Genomic DNA, 17,946 nt, shown 5'->3' with positions numbered 1-17,946 from the left:
GTGTGTGTACCTTCGTGTGTGTCCCCTCGTGTGTCCCCTCGTGTGTGTACCTTCGTGTGTGTCCCCTCGTGTGTCCCCTTGTGTGTCCCCTCGTGTGTCCCCTCGTGTGTGTACCTTCGTGTGTGTCCCCTCGTGTGTCCCCTCGTGTGTGTCCCCTCGTGTGTGTCCCCTCGTGTGTCCCCTCGTGTGTCCCCTCGTGTGTCCCCTCGTGTGTCCCCTCGTGTGTCCCCTCGTGTGTCCCCTCGTGTGTGTACCTTCGTGTGTGTCCCCTCGTGTGTCCCCTAGTGTGTGTCCCCTCGTGTGTCCCCTCGTGTGTCCCCTCGTGTGTCCCCTCGTGTGTGTCCCCTCGTGTGTCCCCTCGTGTGTGTCCCCTCGTGTGTCCCCTCGTGTGTCCCCTCGTGTGTCCCCTCGTGTGTCCCCTCGTGTGTCCCCTCGTGTGTCCCCTCGTGTGTCCCCTCGTGTGTGTACCTTCGTGTGTGTCCCCTCGTGTGTCCCCTAGTGTGTGTCCCCTCGTGTGTCCCCTCGTGTGTCCCCTCGTGTGTCCTCTCGTGTGTGTCCCCTCGTATGTGTACCCTCGTGTGTGTCCCCTCGTGTGTCCCCTCGTGTGTGTCCCCTCGTGTGTCCCCTCGTGTGTGTCCCCTCGTGTGTGTCCCCTCGTGTGTCCCCTCGTGTGTCCCCTCGTGTGTGTACCTTCGTGTGTGTCCCCTCGTGTGTCCTCTCGTGTGTGTCCCCTCGTATGTGTACCCTCGTGTGTGTCCCCTCGTGTGTCCCCTCGTGTGTCCCCTCGTGTGTCCCCTCGTGTGTGTCCCCTCGTGTGTGTACCCTCGTCTGTGTACCCTCGTGTGTGTCCCCTCGTGTGTCCCCTCGTGTGTCCCCTCGTGTGTCCCCTATTGTGTGTCCCCTCGTGTGTCCCCTCGGGTGTGTCCCCTCGTGTGTGTCCCCTCGTGTGTGTCCCTTCGTGTGTCCCCTCGTGTGTGTCCTCGTGTGTCCCCTCGTGTGTGTCCCCTCGTGTGTGTCCCCTCGTGTGTCCCCTCGTGTGTGTCCCCTCGTGTGTCCCCTCGTGTGTGTCCCCTCGTGTGTGTCCCCTCGTGTGTGTCCCCTCGTGTGTCCTCTCGTGTGTGTTTCCTCGTGTGTATCCCCTCGTGTGTCCCCTCGTGTGTGTCCCCTCGTGTGTGTCCCCTCGTGTGTGTCCCCTCGTGTGTATCAACTCGTGTGTCCCCTTGTGCGTGTCCTCTCGTGTGTGTCCCCTCGTGTGTGTCCCCTCGTGTGTGTCCCCTCGGGTGTGTCCCCTCGTGTGTGTCCCCTCGTGTGTGTCCCCTCGTGTGAGACCCCTCGTGTGTATCCCCTCGTGTGTCCCCTCGTGTGTCCCCTCGTGCGTGTCCTCTCGTGTGTGTCCCCTCGTGTGTGTCCCCTCGTGTGTGTCCCCTCGTGTGTGTCCCCTCGAGTGTGTTCCCTCGTGTGTGTCCCCTCGTGTGTATCCCCTCGGGTGTGTCCCCTTGTGTGTATCCCCTCGGGTGTGTCCCCTCGTGTGGGTCCCCTCGTGTGTCCCCTCGTGTGTGTCCCCTCGGGTGTGTCCCCTCGTGTGTGTCCCCTTGTGTGTATCCCCTCGGGTGTGTCCCCTCGTGTGGGTCCCCTCGTGTGTCCCCTCGTGTGTGTCCCCTCGCGTGTGTCCCCTCGTGTGGGTCCCCTCGTGTGGATCCCCTCGTGTGTGTCCCCTCGTGTGCCCCCTCGTGTGTGTCCCCTCGTGTGTGTCCCCTCGTGTGTGTACCCTCGTGTGTGTACCCTCGTGCGTGTCCCCTCGTGTGTGTCCCCTCGTGTGTGTACCCTCGTGCGTGTCCCCTCGTGCGTGTCCCCTCGTGTGTGTCCCCTCGTGTGTGTCCCCTCGTGTGCATCCCCTCGTGTATGTCCCCTCGTGTGTGTACCCTCGTGTGTGTCCCCTCGTGTGTGTACCCTCGTGCGTGTCCCCTCGTGTGTGTCCCCTCGTGTGTGTCCCCTCATGTGCATCCCCTCGTGTATGTCCCCTCGTGTGTTCCCTCGTGTGTGTCCCCTCGTGTGTGTACCCTCGTGTGCGCCCCCTCGTGTGTGTCCCCTCACCTATGTCTCCTTGTCTGTGTCCCCTGGGGTGAGGGGAGGAGTGAGGGGAGGGGTGAGGGGAGGGGTGAGAGGAGGGGTGAGGGGAGGGATGAGGGGAGGGGTGAGGGGAGGGATGAGGGGAGGGATGAGGGGAGGGGTGAGGGGAGGGGTGAGGGGAGGGATGAGGGGAGGGATGAGGGGAGGGGTGAGGGGAGGAATGAGGGGAGGGGTGAGGGGAGGGGTGAGGGGAGGGGTGAGGGGAGGGGTGAGGGGAGATGGGTGGGGGAGGGGAGGGGACCGGGCAGGAGACACTTTCATATGTTGAAACAATGATGACGCCTCTGACGTCACAGGGGAATACACACTATACAGTATATATTGTGTATATACTGTGGGTATATATTACTGAATATACCATATATATATATATATATATATATATATATATATATATATACCATATATATATATATATATATATATATATATATATATATATATATATATATATATATATATATATATATATATATATATATATATATATATATATATATATATATATATATATATATATATATATATGTGTATGTGTGTGTACAAGTATATATCGCATGTATATACTTAATGTATATAACCTGTGTATATACACTGAGAGTTCGCTTTATAACATATTTTAGGAATTAAAACCTCCTTTACCGCTACTCTAGAGTTGCATAAAGTATTAAACAACTCTAGTAGAGTCACCAGGTTCTAACTCAAGTAGAGTCACCAGGTTCTAACTCAAGTAGAGTCACCAGGTTCTAACTCAAGTAGAGTCACCAGGTTCTAACTCAAGTAGTCACCAGGTTCTAACTCAAGTAGAGTCACCAGGTTCTAACTCAAGTAGTCACCAGGTTCTAACTCAAGTAGAGTCACCAGGTTCTAACTCAAGTAGTCACCAGGTTCTAACTCAAGTAGAGTCACCAGGTTCTAACTCAAGTAGTCACCAGGTTCTAACTCAAGTAGAGTCACCAGGTTCTAACTCAAGTAGAGTCACCAGGTTCTAACTCAAGTAGAGTCACCAGGTTCTAACTCAAGTAGAGTCACCAGGTTCTAACTCAAGTAGAGTCACCAGGTTCTAACTCAAGTAGAGTCACCAGGTTCTAACAATACATTTCTCGTAATTTCCACTAAATCCTCTTTATATTCTTTATTAACTCTGTTATTATGCACACTGTGCTTAATGCAACCGCCTTTTCTAGTTAGCATTGTAATTTATATATATAAACATTGTGACAGTTGGAGAAGCTAGGAATGTTTACTTTCACTGTTATGGTAATGGTCAGGCTTAACATGGGTCGAATTTATGGCTTTCTTATTAATGTAATTATTACGATGTTATACGTTTGAGTGACGCTATATTGTGACGTCAGTGGTCAGCTGATGGACGTAAACACGCCAGGGAAAGTAGTGTATCTCAGTCGTTCATAGTTGTCCCAGTTATTGTTGGTTAGTGTTGTCGCTCAGAGTTGGAGCAGCACTACTGTTGGTGAGTTGTGGAGGTGGTGGGTGGTGGTGGCTGTGGTTGCAGTGGTGGTGGTGGGTGGTGGTTGTGGTTGTTGTGGTGGTGATGTCAATATCAACATCTTGTGAAAGGCCATTTAAATTTCACAAATTACAACATCTTCAGTAATTTTTCAATCATTTTTTTTCTTACCTGCAGATCGGCGTCGCTCAAAAATTATGAAAAATCTGGCTGAGATAAATATGTCAGTGTGAGAGGAGATACGAATGTGTAGAAAAAAAAAGAAATTCCCAAGATAGAAGACGAAGAATTGTAAGGAAAAAAGAGGAGGAAAATTTATTGTTATCAGGAAACTGTGAGAGGAAGAGTTGTGTGGTGGAGGAGAGTTGGAGAAGAGACGCTGGGGCAAGATGCATTTCTGAACCTCACCAACTTCACCACCAACAACAACAACAACTACATGTCATGGTGTATGTTTCTCGACTATTATACTTCGACTTTACCAAACCGTATATCTTAATCTAGGGTCATATTTCTTATATTTCGACGAGTCTTGTTGTGAAAGCTCTCTCTAGCTACCTAAATATACATATATATCTTTATCTTACAGTATACAAGTATTTTCGCAAATGTTTTGTTAAAACAATGAGAGCACCGTGTTTGTTGTTAAGTTCCCAGCTCACTGGAACTTCTGTTATGTTAACTCTTTGTGTTTATCAGATTTATTTCAGGAATGTTGCTGTTGCTGCTGGAGACGATCCTCATCCTTCCTCCAGTCTTTGCTGTTCCCCGCTCTCACTTACCCCTCCAGTACCACAACTCGAGCCCTCTTCAAGCACAGGTGCCCTCTCCTCCCCTCTACGCATGGGTACCCTTTCTCGTCAACGAAAGCCGTTCATCAGAGGACAACTCAGCATTGCTGAACGTCAGAAGTCCCACGAATGTTCCAGCCCCAGCCAGAGGGGACCCCTCCCTAGTTCCAGACGGAAGGGGCCTCCATGTAGTCACAAAAGAAAGGGATCCTTTTAAGTTTCCAGAGAAGAAGGGTCCATCTTTTCCTGCAGCAGGGGACGTCGGAGGGAGCGGAGGTCCACATTATGTTTATCATCATCGTTCACAGGTCAGCATCTTTGACAGTCATCTTCGACACGCATTTAGGGTCTTACGTTCTTAATGATTAATCATAACCTTAAGTTTCTATTCTTTGAGATTGATAAACACTGGGATTTTTTTTATCGTACTGGTACAATATTAAAAGCAATATTGCTTTTAAAATTTATCTTTTTTATCTTAAAGGAAGTATATGTTGCATGTTTGTGTTGTTATATTTAAGGAATATAACCCGAAGAATATGTAGAACTACAATAGCTGGAAGGATTTACAACTAACTCAGCCTCTGGAGAGGAAACTTTCGACGACGCTTTAGTTCATTCTTAACCATTTTCTCCCTTAGTTATGACTTAATGTTCCATTACAGAGACACTGTCTAAAATTTTCTGTCCAGAGTGTGGGTAAAGGACGATAATGACTTCAGCATTACCTCCTGGCATTATTATCCGCCCACTTCTTGCGTATAAAAAAAGGGGATGATCTAGCGGCTTACATCTCAGCATGACTGGTGAGGCAGAATATCGGTAACATGTAAAATTTGCTTTCGTTTACCACTCACTATAAGCAATTCATTCAGGAGATGATGACCACAACTGTTCTTGGCAGTAGTGGCCCGGTGAACAGAGGTGTAAAACAAGAAAACTCTCTTGACTATGCCATAGACTCTCTTGTTAGTGCCATAGGGACAAGCACTGATAAAGACGCCGGCGACCTTCATAAAGAAGTAGTTTTTCGTTGCAGTTAAAAATCAACCACAACATAATGCCCATGAAGACGAGGATCTCACGAGGAAATGGAACCCAAAAGGCTAGGAATTGTGCCGGCTGACGACACCGGCAGACATTGAGGCATATTCTCCACACATGCCCAATGACTCATAGTCAGAGGGATATGAGGCACGACCGAATTGTTCACTCAATTGCAAGAGATTGCATTACCAAAAAATGCTCAGTCGTTAAGCAACCAGCTATAAGAACGATAGTTGGCCTTTCTTAAACCTGACCTTTTACGAGTCCTCAGCCAGTAAGACCATCACCGTAGACGTGAGTTTGGAAATGATGTCATTATTAACAGCACAGCGCACCAATACCTACGGAAGCTAACCTACTACGACACTAGCCAGATTATTAGATGGGCGGCTATCTGGGCAACACAGCAGAGGGTGTTTACTTGGCCTCAATTTCCTTCTCTGCTGCGGTCGACCGATAATGATGAAACGACGGCCACGTCCCTAGACGAGTTAAGGTTATTACACGGAGGAGGAGGACCATGTGAGCAGGATCTTATATCTTACGTTAGTGCCTTGGCTTAAATTTGCAGAAAATTAGTATGTATGTAGTTCAAGCAATGGAAGAGTCTGGCGTGACCTGAAGAATGTATAATAGGTGTAAGGCTGCGAAGCCTCAATGACTTTTATGTAAGATAATTATATTATTGAGGGATTGAGATGTTGCAAGCTGTCCAGATTATTTGACACAGAAGTGTCTGATTATGGAACATCAACAACTAATGGGAAAAAATATGTACCTATCTCTAAGTGTTCACCTATATGTGGTTAAAGGAGTCGAGTTCTAGCTCCCAGCCCCACCTCTTACCACTTGCTAGCTTCTCTCCTTCATTGTCTAGTGGGCCGTATCATACATACTCATTACTATGCACTTGCTAAGCTTGAATTTAATAAATTACATTCATGACCCATATTGCTGTTTATCCAGAGCCATTTGTAGCCTTTCACTGTGCTCGTCTCTCTTTATTCTCGGCATTTATATTATCAACAAATAAAGATTCATCTGATTCAAACCCATCAGGACTGTCATAGATATAAACCCGAAACATTGCTGGTCCTAATAATAATCCTTGTGGAACCACGAATGTTATTCTGATGTATCATCCCTGACAAACACTTTTTTGCTTCCTTCCCTTAAGGTACTCTTTGATCCACCAGAGTACGTCCCTAGTTATTCCTTCTGCACCTCAAGTTTCTGTCCCGGCCTCTTGTAGGGTACAGTATCAAATGCATTCTTGCGGTCTAAGAAAATGCAATTCACCCATCCCTCTCTTTCTCCTGGCTCACATCTGTTACTTTGTCATAAAACTTCCACAGGTTGGGAAGACAAGATTTGCCATCTCTGAACCTGTGATGGTTAGTTATTATACAAATAATTATCCTAATAATCTTTTCCATCATCTTGCCTGGTATGCTGGCCAGTGAAACCGGTTTCTAGTTCAACACTTACCATCTGTCACCCCTTCTGTGTGTGTGTGTGTGTGTGTGAGGGCACGACAGGAAATCCATTTAAGAAGCAACACAACATTGCTGAAAGTCGCGTGGGATGGACATTTACGATACAATAGTAGGAATAACTTGCCTTTCCCCGGATACCAGTAACTCACACCCACCACCGCCACTGTTGTCATTCATCATCATGCACTACACTTATGAGCTATTATCACGCAACATAAGCACTCACTTGCAATTGTTTGTAGCGTTCAGTGAGTAATGGGTTAACGGGAGGGAGAGGAAGGAAGAGAGAGAAAGGGAAAGAGAAAGAGAGAGATAGTTGGATAGATGGGTGGAGGGATTTGAGATGCAGAGGGAGAGAGAGAGAGAGAGAACGAAAGATGGAGGTGGATAAAGTAGGTATATATAAATTTGTTTCGTAATGTATACAAATTTGGGTCAGATGCGAAGGACGAGAAGCATGGAGAATGAGAGCGGCCTCCCACTGACCCTCCCCGGACACACACACACACACACACACACACACACACACACACACACACACACACACACACACACACACACACACACACACACACACACACACACACACACACACACACACACACACACACACACACACACACACACACACACACACACACACACACACACACACACACACCACACACACACACACACACCACATACACACACACAGATATATATACGCAAATATATACAAACAAATTCATACATAGAGTGAGGGATCCTCCAGCACTCCTCAGAGTGGCACTGCTCGTACACCTCACAGTGAAAAAATTACAAATTTCCCGCATTACACAACTCAACAGTGACCCTCTGCTTAACAAGGTACCCCAGCGAATGCGTCACCGTTAAATCGTAACTGTTCTTGCTGTGCTGCCCTCTGGCGCCTCTCAGGGAAGCAAAACAGTAACGTGCATTCACGTTTTAATCTTTTTCTTCTTGCAGGAGGCGGAGGACGTGCGGATGGACGCAGACCTCTCACAGAGGTCGTACGACAGCCACGACGCCAGCCATGACGCCAGCGACAGCAGCCATAGCGTCAACCTCGTCAACAACCAGGGCGCAGTTTACGAACCTTCTCCGTCTAGTGAGTCTATTCGAGCATATTTTGAGCCCACTGATTCAGTCCACGAACGCACCGAGATATATGGCGTCATCAGAGAACGTTCTCAATCCGATGACGTTATCCACGAACGTCCGAAGCCCGCTGACGTCATTCAGAAGAGTGCTAAAGACAGTGAAGTCCTCGACGAAGGCGTCTTACAGCCATTCATCTCAGCCTTAACTGGAAGCTTCAAAAAGTCTTGGCTGAGAGGTTCCTCAAGCACAACTTCGGAACTTGCACGAGTTATGGACTTCGATGTCTCAATAACCGATGGAGAGACTCTCATCTCGTCTCAGAGACAAAGAGATGAGGCAGTCACCCACGAAGGTGGTGAGGATGGTGATTGGAAGGAATGTGAGCGAGACAGGAAGGTGGAGAATGACTCCAAAGAAGATAAGGGAGAGAGAAACAAACGGAATATCATAGTAAGGCAAGAAAAATTGTCGAAGGAAGAAGAAAATGAGGTGGAGACCTCAGATCTTAGACTGGATGATGGTGATGGTGGTGGTGGTGGTGATGGTGATGGTGATGGTGGTGGTGATGGTAGTGATGGGGATGGTGGAGGTGATGGTGATGGTGGTGGTGATGGGGATGGTGGGGGTGATGGGGATGGTGATGGTGGTGGTGATGGTAGTGATGGGGATGGTGGAGGTGATGGTGATGGTGGTGGTGATGGGGATGGTGGAGGTGATGGTGATGGTGGTGGTGATGGGGATGGTGGGGGTGATGGGGATGGTGATGGTGGTGGTGATGGGGATGGTGGGGGTGATGGGGATGGTGATGGTGGTGGTGATGGGGATGGTGGTTGTGATGGCGATGGTGGTGGTGATGGTGGTGGTGATGGGGATGGTGGTGGTGATGGGGGTGGTGGTGGTGATGGTGATGGTGATGGTGGTGGTGATGGTGGTGGTGATGGGGATGGTGGTGGTGATGGGAATCGTGATGGGAGTGACGGTGGTGTTGATGACGGCGGTTATATTAGTAGCGCTGGTGTTGGTAATAATTTTGATAATGCTGGAGATGATGGTGATGGTAGTGTTGGTGGTGGTGATGGTGGTGATGGTGGCGGTGGTGGTGGTGGTGATGGTGGTGGTGGTGGTGATGGTGGTGGTGGTGGTGATGGTGGTGGTGATGGTGGTGGTGATGGTGGTGGTGGTGATGGTGATGATGGTGGTGGTGGTGATGGTGGTGGTGGTGATGCTGGTGGTGATGGTGGTGGTGGTGATGGTGGTGATGGTGGTGGTGGTGATGGTGGTGGTGGTGGTGATGGTGGTGATGGTGGTGGTGGTGATGGTGGTGGTGGTGGTGATGGTGGTGATGGTGGTGGTGGTGGTGGTGGTGGGGATGATGATAATGATGCCGGAAGTGATGACTACACCGATTTTTCTCTTGATTATAGTGAAAACTACGAAGATGTTGGTAGTGATGATAGTGGTGGTGATAGTTACAGTGATGGTGGTGATGATGCTGGTTGTGGTGGTGATGATGGTGGTGATGAAGGTGGTAATGATGGTGATGAAGGTGGTAATGATGGTGATGAACGTGGGTATCCAACAAGGAACGAAGACGCCAACAAAGTTAAAGGAACCTATGCAGGTGGTGGAAATAGTGTTGGAGATAACATTGCTGGAGATAGTGTTAGAGATAGCAGTGTTGGAGATAGTAGCGTTGGAGATGACATTGGTGGAGATACTAATGTTGGAGATAGTAGTGTTGCAAATGGCAGTGTTGGAATTGGCAGTGTTGGAGATGGAAGTGTTGGAGATGGCAGTGTTGGAGATGGCAGTGTTGGGGATGGCAGAGTTGGAGAAAGAAGTGTTGGGGATGGCAGTGTTGGATATGGAAGTGTTGGGAATGGCAGTGTTGGAGATGGCAGTGTTGAAAACAGCAGCGTTGGAGATAGTAGTATTGGAGATGCTAGTGTTGGAGATGGTAATGTTGAGGATAGTGGTGCTGGAGATAGTAGTGTTGGAGATGGCAGTACTGAAGATGGTAGTGTTGGAGATGATAGTGTTGGAGATGGCACTGTTGGAGATACAAGTGTTAAAGATAGTGGTGTTGGAGACAGCAGTGTTGGAGATGGCAGTATTGGAGATGGTAGTGTTGGAGATGATAGTATTGGAGATGGCAGTGTTGGAGATACAAGTGTTAAAGATAGTGGTGTTGGAGACAGTAGTGTTGGAGATGGTAGTGAGGTAAATGGTGAAAGTGAGGATGTTGGTGGGATCCTAAGTAGTGAACATGACGCAGGTGAAAGTGAGAGTAAGAATGGAGGAAACTTAAGTAGTATGAGTGAAGGTGAGCAGCGTCTGAATGGAATTGATGATGAAAGTGAAAATGACTATGAAACAAGCGGTCTGGAAACTGGTGGGGTTGAATATAGCAGCGAACATGAGGCTGGTGGAGAAGGTGATGACAGTGAAAATGAAAATGCTGATGCTGAAGATAGTGACAGTGACCATAGTGAAAGTGTTCGTGGTGAAGGTGATGCTGCTGAAGATTATGATAGTGAAGAACATGGTAGTCAAAGTGAAGGTGATAAAGGTTATAATAGTGAAGATGATGGCAGTAAAGGTGTTGATGGTGAAGGTGATGGTCTTGAAAGTGATGAGGAATTCGAGACAGACGGTGAAAATGATGAAGAATATGACATTTTGGAGAGTGTTACTGGATATAACGTTAGTAATGAACATGATTATGGTGGAAGTGATAGTGAAGTTGAAAATGGTGGTGAAGGTGATGGTTACTTTAATACAAGCTCTCTAGAAGATGGTGAAGGTGAAGATACCGAATATGATATCAGTAACGAAAATTATGAGCATGACGCTGATGGTGAAAGTGATGATGAATATGACTTGGGAAATGAATATGATGATGAATATGTTGTATTCTATGAAAATTATACTGATCATGATGTTGGTGGTGAGAGTGAATACAACATTACCGGTGAAGGTGAGGGGGGTGAAGGTGATGATAGAGGTGATATTGGTGAAGGTGATGGTGACAAAGATGAAAGTAACGGTGGTGAAGGTGTTGGTGGTGAAAGTGTTGGCAGGGAAGGTGTTGTTGGTGAAAGTGTTGCTAGTGAGAGTGATGAGGGTGAGAGTATTGCTAGTGAAGGTGTTGGTGGTGAAAGTGATGGCAGGGAAGGTGTTGGTGGTGAAAATGTTGCTAGTGAAGGTGATGATGGTGAAGGTATTGCTAGTGAAGGTGATAATGGTGAAAGTGTTGCTAGCGAAGGTGATGATGACATTGAGACAAGCGGTCTGGAGGCTGGTGAAGGTGCCGATGTTGAATATGATGTGGGTGGCGAAGGTGATGAGGAATATGACGACGCATACGGTGATGTTGACGAGTATGACGATGGTGGAGAAGGTGAGAAGAATGAGGATGGTGATGGTGGTGGTTATGGTGGTGGTGATGGTGGTGGTGATGGTGGTGGTGGTGGGGATGGTGGTGGTGATGATGATGGTGGTGGTGGTGGTGGTGGTGGTGGTGGTGATGGTGGTGGTAATGGTGGTGGTGATGGTGGTGGTGATGGTGGAGATGCTGAAGATGATGGAGAAATTAGTGGCCAGGATGGAGGAGCAGGTGGAGATGGAGAATATGAATATGAGTATTATGGGGATGGAGAGGGAGAGGGAGGAGGAGAAGGAGGGAAGGAAGGAGGAGGAGGAGGAGGGAAGGAAGGAGGAGGAGGGAAGGAAGAAGGAGGGAAGGAACGAGGTGGAGGGAAGGAAGGAGAAGGAGGAGCGAAGGAAGGAGGAGGAGGAGGGAAGGAAGGAGGAGGGAAGGAAGAAGGAGGGAAGGAAGGAGGAAAAGAAGGAGGAGTGAAGGAAGGAGGAGGGAAGGAAGTAGGAGGGAAGGAAACCAGTGGACAGGATATAGATGGAGGAGAATTTGATGCTGAGTTTATAGATTACGAAGGAGATAAAGGAGGAACTAGCAATAAACAAGGAATGGGTGATAAAAAAGGATTTGGGAACAAAGGAGAAACAGAAGACCAAAAAATAAAGAACGATAAAAAAGACATAGGCGATAAAGTAGGAACGAGAGATAAAGGAGAAATAAGTGATAAAGGAGCCAAAGGGAATGGAGGAACGGGAGATAAATTAGGAACTGGTGGCACGGGAGGAACGGGAGGTAAAACAGGAACGGGAGATAAAGGGGCAACGGATGCTAAACGAGGAGCAAGCAACGGGAATAACTCTGGCATCCCTTTTGTAAACGATGCTGGAAATAAATTAGCTGGGAATATTGATAATGGGAATAAACATGGTAATAATGGTGGGTGGCAGGGAAACACACCTGGGAATGGCGGGTATGGTGGAGATAGTATCTCCAACACTTCTGTGTCGTCTCCAGCATCTCCACCACACATTCTCTTACCCACCACAACAACAACAAGAGCAGCACCAACACCCACCACCACCACGACCACCACTACCAGCACTACCAGCATCCTCACTACCACCATCAGGAATGGTGATGGTACTTCCGGAGGTACTTCCTGCTGCAATGGTGGTGTTTCCGGTGGCGTTCCCGGTGGGAATAGTGGGGTTTCCGGTGGGAATGGTGGGGTTTCCGGTGGGAATGGTGGGGCTTCCGGTGGTGTTTTCGGCGGTAATGGTGTTATCAACGTTCCCATCACAGTGCCTAGCGGCTTCAGCACCCCACCTTCGCGCCCCGTCCCAGGGATCACGGGTACCTCAGGGGCCACTGGGACTTCAGGGACCACGAGCACCTCAGGGACCAGGATCAGCATGAGTGGAGTAGGGCTGCCCCTGGCCCAGGTCCCACCTGGCGTACAGGTCATCTCTGGACCCGACGGAGAGGTCGCTGTCTTGGTAAGTCAAGAATGCCTATCAACATATGTGTGACTGGGAGTGTATGTATTTGTGTGTGTCTGTGTTTATGTGTGTCTGTGTTTGTGTGTGTCTGTGTTTGTGTGCGTCTGTGTTTGTGTGTGTATGTGTTTGTGTGTGTCTGTGTTTGTGTGTGTCTGTGTTTATGTGTGTCTGTGTTTGTGTGTGTCTGTGTTTGTGTATGTGTGTGTTTGTGTGTGTCTGTGTTTGTGTGTGTCTGTGTTTGTGTGTGTCTGTGTTTGTGTGTGTCTGTGTTTGTGTGTGTCTGTGTTTATGTGTGTCTGTGTTTGTGTGTGTCTGTGTTTGTGTGTGTCTGTGTTTGTGTGTGTGTGTGTTTGTGTGTGTCTGTGTTTGTGTGTGTATGTGTTTGTGTGTGTCTGTGTTTGTGTGTGTCTGTGTTTGTGTGTGTCTGTGTTTGTGTTTGTGTGTGTCTGTGTTTGTGTGTGTCTGTGTTTATGTGTGTCTGTGTTTGTGTGTGTCTGTGTTTATGTGTGTCTGTGTTTATGTGTGTCTGTGTTTATGTGTGTCTGTGTTTGTGTGTGTCTGTGTTTGTGTGTGTCTGTGTTTGTGTGTGTGTGTGTGTGTGTGTATGTGTTTGTGTACGCCTACGTATCCTAATTTTTAAATTCCATAAATAATTTTGATGCTCTCCTTCAGACCCAATTTATTTTTTCGTAATATAAATTAGTCAAAACATTCATTATAATCAATATCCTTAATATTTCAACACCCATATATACCAAAACATTATAAAATTTATTACAATAATAGTCGTAGCCCTATAAACAAGATGAAAAAATTAATTGCATGTATAAGAAACATAGTCATAATTACAGTTATCTAAACGTGGATAACTGTAATAACAATAACATAATTGCTGGTTCTCTTCATGTCAGGTTCGTTTACAAGCGGTTCTTTTAGGCAAGCAATGTAAATTTATTATGCAAGTTCTTCAGCCTGTGAGCAGCACCTCTGGCGCTCAGCAGACGGAGCATCAAGCCTTCGCTATGTCTTGCGCTGAATTATCCACAAGGGTTTAGTTCTTAATATGAATTATTTATTTATTTATTCAGCTGACAGCTGGTTCCCTTGTAGTCACTTCTGCAGCTTCCGCTTGCAGCTTGCACCCTCACGTGCAATATACACACGATCTTTTCTAACTTTGCAATTACTTGAAGTCCGCCTTTACAGATCCCGCCTGGAGTCAAATGGAAGGACGTGAAGGACTCCATCAGGGACAAGAGTTCTCGTGACACGTGGCGAAACATCTTCAGGGCGACTAGAAACCTTCGCCAACAGGAGAGACTACGAGGTTCTCCCAGTATCAGCGTGGCACCTGTGGACCCGGCACTGGCGGCACCGTCCCAGGTGACGCTAGCGGCAGTCCAGCAGCTCATCAGTGACATGCCTCTCCCTCGCCTTCAGCAGACTCGCAGACGCCTGCAGCAGCTGCTGGCGCAGGCCCGCAGGAGTCAATTCAACATGATGCTGAAGGTGAGTGGGGGAGTGCTGACATCTCCTCCGGCAGGAGCCACGCTTCTCACATCTACTGACGGTACTCAGGTGGTTACTCTCCCCAACTCACTCAGGTGGATGGATGTGAAGTACTCCTTCGCCACCCCTCAGGAGAAAAGCCTCTGGAAGCAGATCTTTAAGGCCCGTGACGCCAACAGGAGACTAATGCAAGGAAACCTAACGGAGATCAGGCAGAGCATCTGGCTCGTCGCTGACCAAATCAACAAGATGTCAAAAGGAAAACTCAAGTCAGCTAGAAGAAGACGTGTAAGAAACCAAATAAAGAGAATCGGAAATAAGTTGCTCCCTAGGTGGAGAAGCGGAAAGAATAGAAAATTAATTAAGAATCGAACGAAAACGAAGAAAAACTTCCAGAAACGTAAGCAAATTAAAAACATACTTAAAAGGATAAAGAAAAGAAGAAGGAAGAGAATACGAAAGAATAAGAAGGGTAAATTAAATAGAAATTTAAGAAATAATTTCCCCAGGGAAAAGGGAGACAGGAAAAAGAATGTGACCAGTACTGGGCAACCATCACAAAGAATAGATAATGATCACAAGAACATGACACATTCTGGAAATAAAACTGCTAATAAAAGACTGAATAAGAGCAATGAAAATAAGACCCGGAGGATCAGCAAGAGAAAGAGAAACAAGAAAAAGAGAAATAATCATAGGATAAAAGGTAAGATCAAAAATAAAAATAAAAATAAGAAGTTTAGGAAGATCAAGAAGAGGAAAAACAATAAAAATAAGAACAGAAGAGTCAACTGGAAAAACAACAAGAAATACAGAAAGAAGAAGAAGAAGAAGAAGAAGAAACGTAAGATGATACAACGAAAGAGAACGAAGAAGAACGATCCTAGAAACAATCAAGTCATCAAGAATCACTTAACAGACAGCAGAGGTGTGGATAGAAATGTCATTTTTCCTCCAGTATTGTCATCAACAGCAGCAGTCACTGGAGCGACACCAGACTCCAGACTCAGAAACCAAAATCTAGCGAAGAAAGGTAAAAAACTAAATAAACAGAGGAGGAAGAGAAAGGGGAAGAAAAGGAAAATGAAGAAGTGGAGCAAGATGAAGAAAAATAAACGTAGAAATGAAGCCAAAACAAACGGATCAACAGACAGACCGTTAAAACTAAACAACAGAAACGTTGCTTCTGTAACTAACAACAGAAACGCCAAACTAAATTACCAAAAGGCCACAGCAAATAAAAATAGAAAGAACAAGCTTAAGAGGAGGAAAATGAAGAAAAAATTGCGAAGAAAGTATAAGAAGAAGAAGATTGACGACCGTGGCAGCGGTGTGTTTACACTTGGGGTTCCAGGAAGGCTGGAAGCAGGGAGTGCTGGAAATCCCATACCCTTCCCCTACCTCCCTGGTGTTCAGGGAAGAGCGGTGGCAGGGGACGCTGGAAGCATCTTATCCTCTTACCTCCCTAACTCTGGTCTCCCTGCGACTGACCTTAGGAAAAATCACCATCAAGTACAAGTTAACTGGCTCCTTCCTAAGAATGACCTTGTTAACCAACTCCCTTCTAAGAATGACCAGGTTAACTGGCTCTTCCCTAAGAAAGACCTGGTTAACCAACCCGTTTCTAAGAATGACCAGGTTAACTGGCTCTTCCCTAAGAAAGATCTGGTTAACTGGATCTCCCCTAAGAATAGTCAGATTAACTGGCTCGCTCCTAAGAATGACCATCTTAACTGGCTCTCCCAGAAGAATGATCAGTATGACTGGCTCGCCCCCAGGAAGAAACACAATAATAAACAGTGGAAGGCTAGAAATAGCAAATGGAGAAAATGGAACAGGAAGAAGGCGAAAAAGAAAAATCAGGCCAGTAAGAAAAATAAGGCAAATAGAAACAAGAAGAGAAACAGAAGAAATAACAGGGACTTTAATACCTCTCTCTTGTTTTGAAACAACATAAACTGAGGATGGATTGTGAAGGATGGATTTGCATATTGTGAAGGACTTGCCTATCATTGGCCAACAGGCCTGCTGCAGTGTTCTTCCTTTCTCATGTTCTTAAACAATAAGAGAGAGATAACAAATCAAAGGCAAAAGAAGGAAGAGCGTGAAAAAGGAGAACTTCAGCGATGTAGTAGAGAGATCAATACATGTGTAGATCAGAACAAGACAATGTTCTCTAAAGAATTACTAGACTGCAGTTCATCTTAATTCATGCCAGACACCGAGAGTCACAGTATGTTATACGTACTGAGGTATGTTTGTAGATAGGTGTTGTTAGTGAGTGTGTGTGTGTTTGTGTGTGTGTGTTTAGTTGGTTGGTTAATTAGAATTAAAATTTAACGATATATATATATATATATATATATATATATATATATATATATATATATATATATATATATATATATATATATATATATATATATATATATATATATATATATATATATATATATATATGTCGTGCCGAATAGGCAGAACTTGCGATCTTGGCTTAAATAGCAACGCTCATCTTGCCATATAGGACAAGTGAAAATTTGTATATGAAAAAATTTCGCCAAAAACCATTCTGAACCTAACGAAAAAAATATATTTCACTGTGTTCGTTTAGTATTAAATTATTGTAAACAAATCTAAAATATATTTAGTAGGGTTAGGCTAAAATAAATTGCACTTGTTATAATAAGGTTAGGTAAGTTTTCTAAGTTCCTTTTGGTGCAAAATTATAAATTTTTACATGAACATTAATAAAAAAAATATGTCTTTAAACGTATAAGAGAAAATTTTAGAAAGGACTTAATTTTAAATGAGTTCTTGCTAATTGACCAGTTTTACATATTCGGCACGACATATATATATATGTGTATATATATATATATATATATATATATATATATATATATATATATATATATATATATATATATATATATATATATATATATATATATATATATATATATATATATATATATATATATATATATATATATATATATATATATATATATATATATATATATATATATATATATATATATATATATGAGCTGGCCGTCCCATCCCTGGCTGGAACCTTCTTACCTCCCGTTCCGAAGGCTCTGTAAGATTCCATACGAGTTTTGCGCTTCCCCATACATAATATAGTTGCATTCAGGAGGTAAAGAGAATCTGGGGAGTGTTAGATAATCATGTTTGATCCAAGGATAGGGATGGCAGACATTATTCCTGGTATCAAGAGGCCTTCACTTTCACGGACACACCTCCCTCCAGGGTAGAGTGCCTTGTAGGCTAGTGCCACAAGTGCCTCGTAGAGTGTCTCGTAGACCAGTGCCACGAGTGCCTTGTAGACCAGTGTCACGTGTCCCTCGTAGACCAGTGCCACGAGTGCCTCGTAGAGTGCATTGTAGATCAGTGCCACGAGTGCCTCGTAGACCAGTGTCACGAGTGCCTTGTAGACCAGTGCCACAAGTGCCTCGTAGACTAGTGCCACAAGTGCCTCGTAGACTAGTGCCACGAGTGC

The 17,946-nt window shown here is 45.6% G+C and overlaps 1 protein-coding gene across 1 annotated transcript; it reads left to right on the top strand.

Moving 5' to 3' along the window:
• The first annotated feature begins 11,883 nt into the window (after positions 1 to 11,883).
• LOC128690611 (myb-like protein X) lies at positions 11,884 to 16,731 on the top strand. Its single transcript, XM_053779343.2, has 2 exons — positions 11,884 to 12,911; positions 14,121 to 16,731. The coding sequence occupies exons 1-2, from the start codon at positions 12,024 to 12,026 to the stop codon at positions 16,368 to 16,370; spliced, it is 3,138 nt and encodes a 1,045-aa protein (XP_053635318.2). The 5' UTR covers positions 11,884 to 12,023; the 3' UTR covers positions 16,371 to 16,731.
• The last annotated feature ends 1,215 nt before the right edge of the window (positions 16,732 to 17,946 follow it).

This window comes from Cherax quadricarinatus, chromosome 1 (genome assembly GCF_038502225.1).
Source record: "Cherax quadricarinatus isolate ZL_2023a chromosome 1, ASM3850222v1, whole genome shotgun sequence".
Lineage (NCBI taxonomy): Eukaryota > Metazoa > Arthropoda > Malacostraca > Decapoda > Parastacidae > Cherax > Cherax quadricarinatus.
The sequence above is the reverse complement of the archived record's forward strand: the minus strand, read 5'-3'. Positions and strand labels throughout refer to the sequence as shown.

Coding starts and splice junctions, on each gene's coding strand:
- LOC128690611 (XM_053779343.2), top strand. CDS start 12,024: ATGGGTGATAAAAAAGGATTTGGGAACAAAGGAGAAACAGAAGACCAA. Junction 12,912..14,120: donor ACGGAGAGGTCGCTGTCTTG/GTAAGTCAAGAA, acceptor CCGCCTTTACAG/ATCCCGCCTGGAGTCAAATG.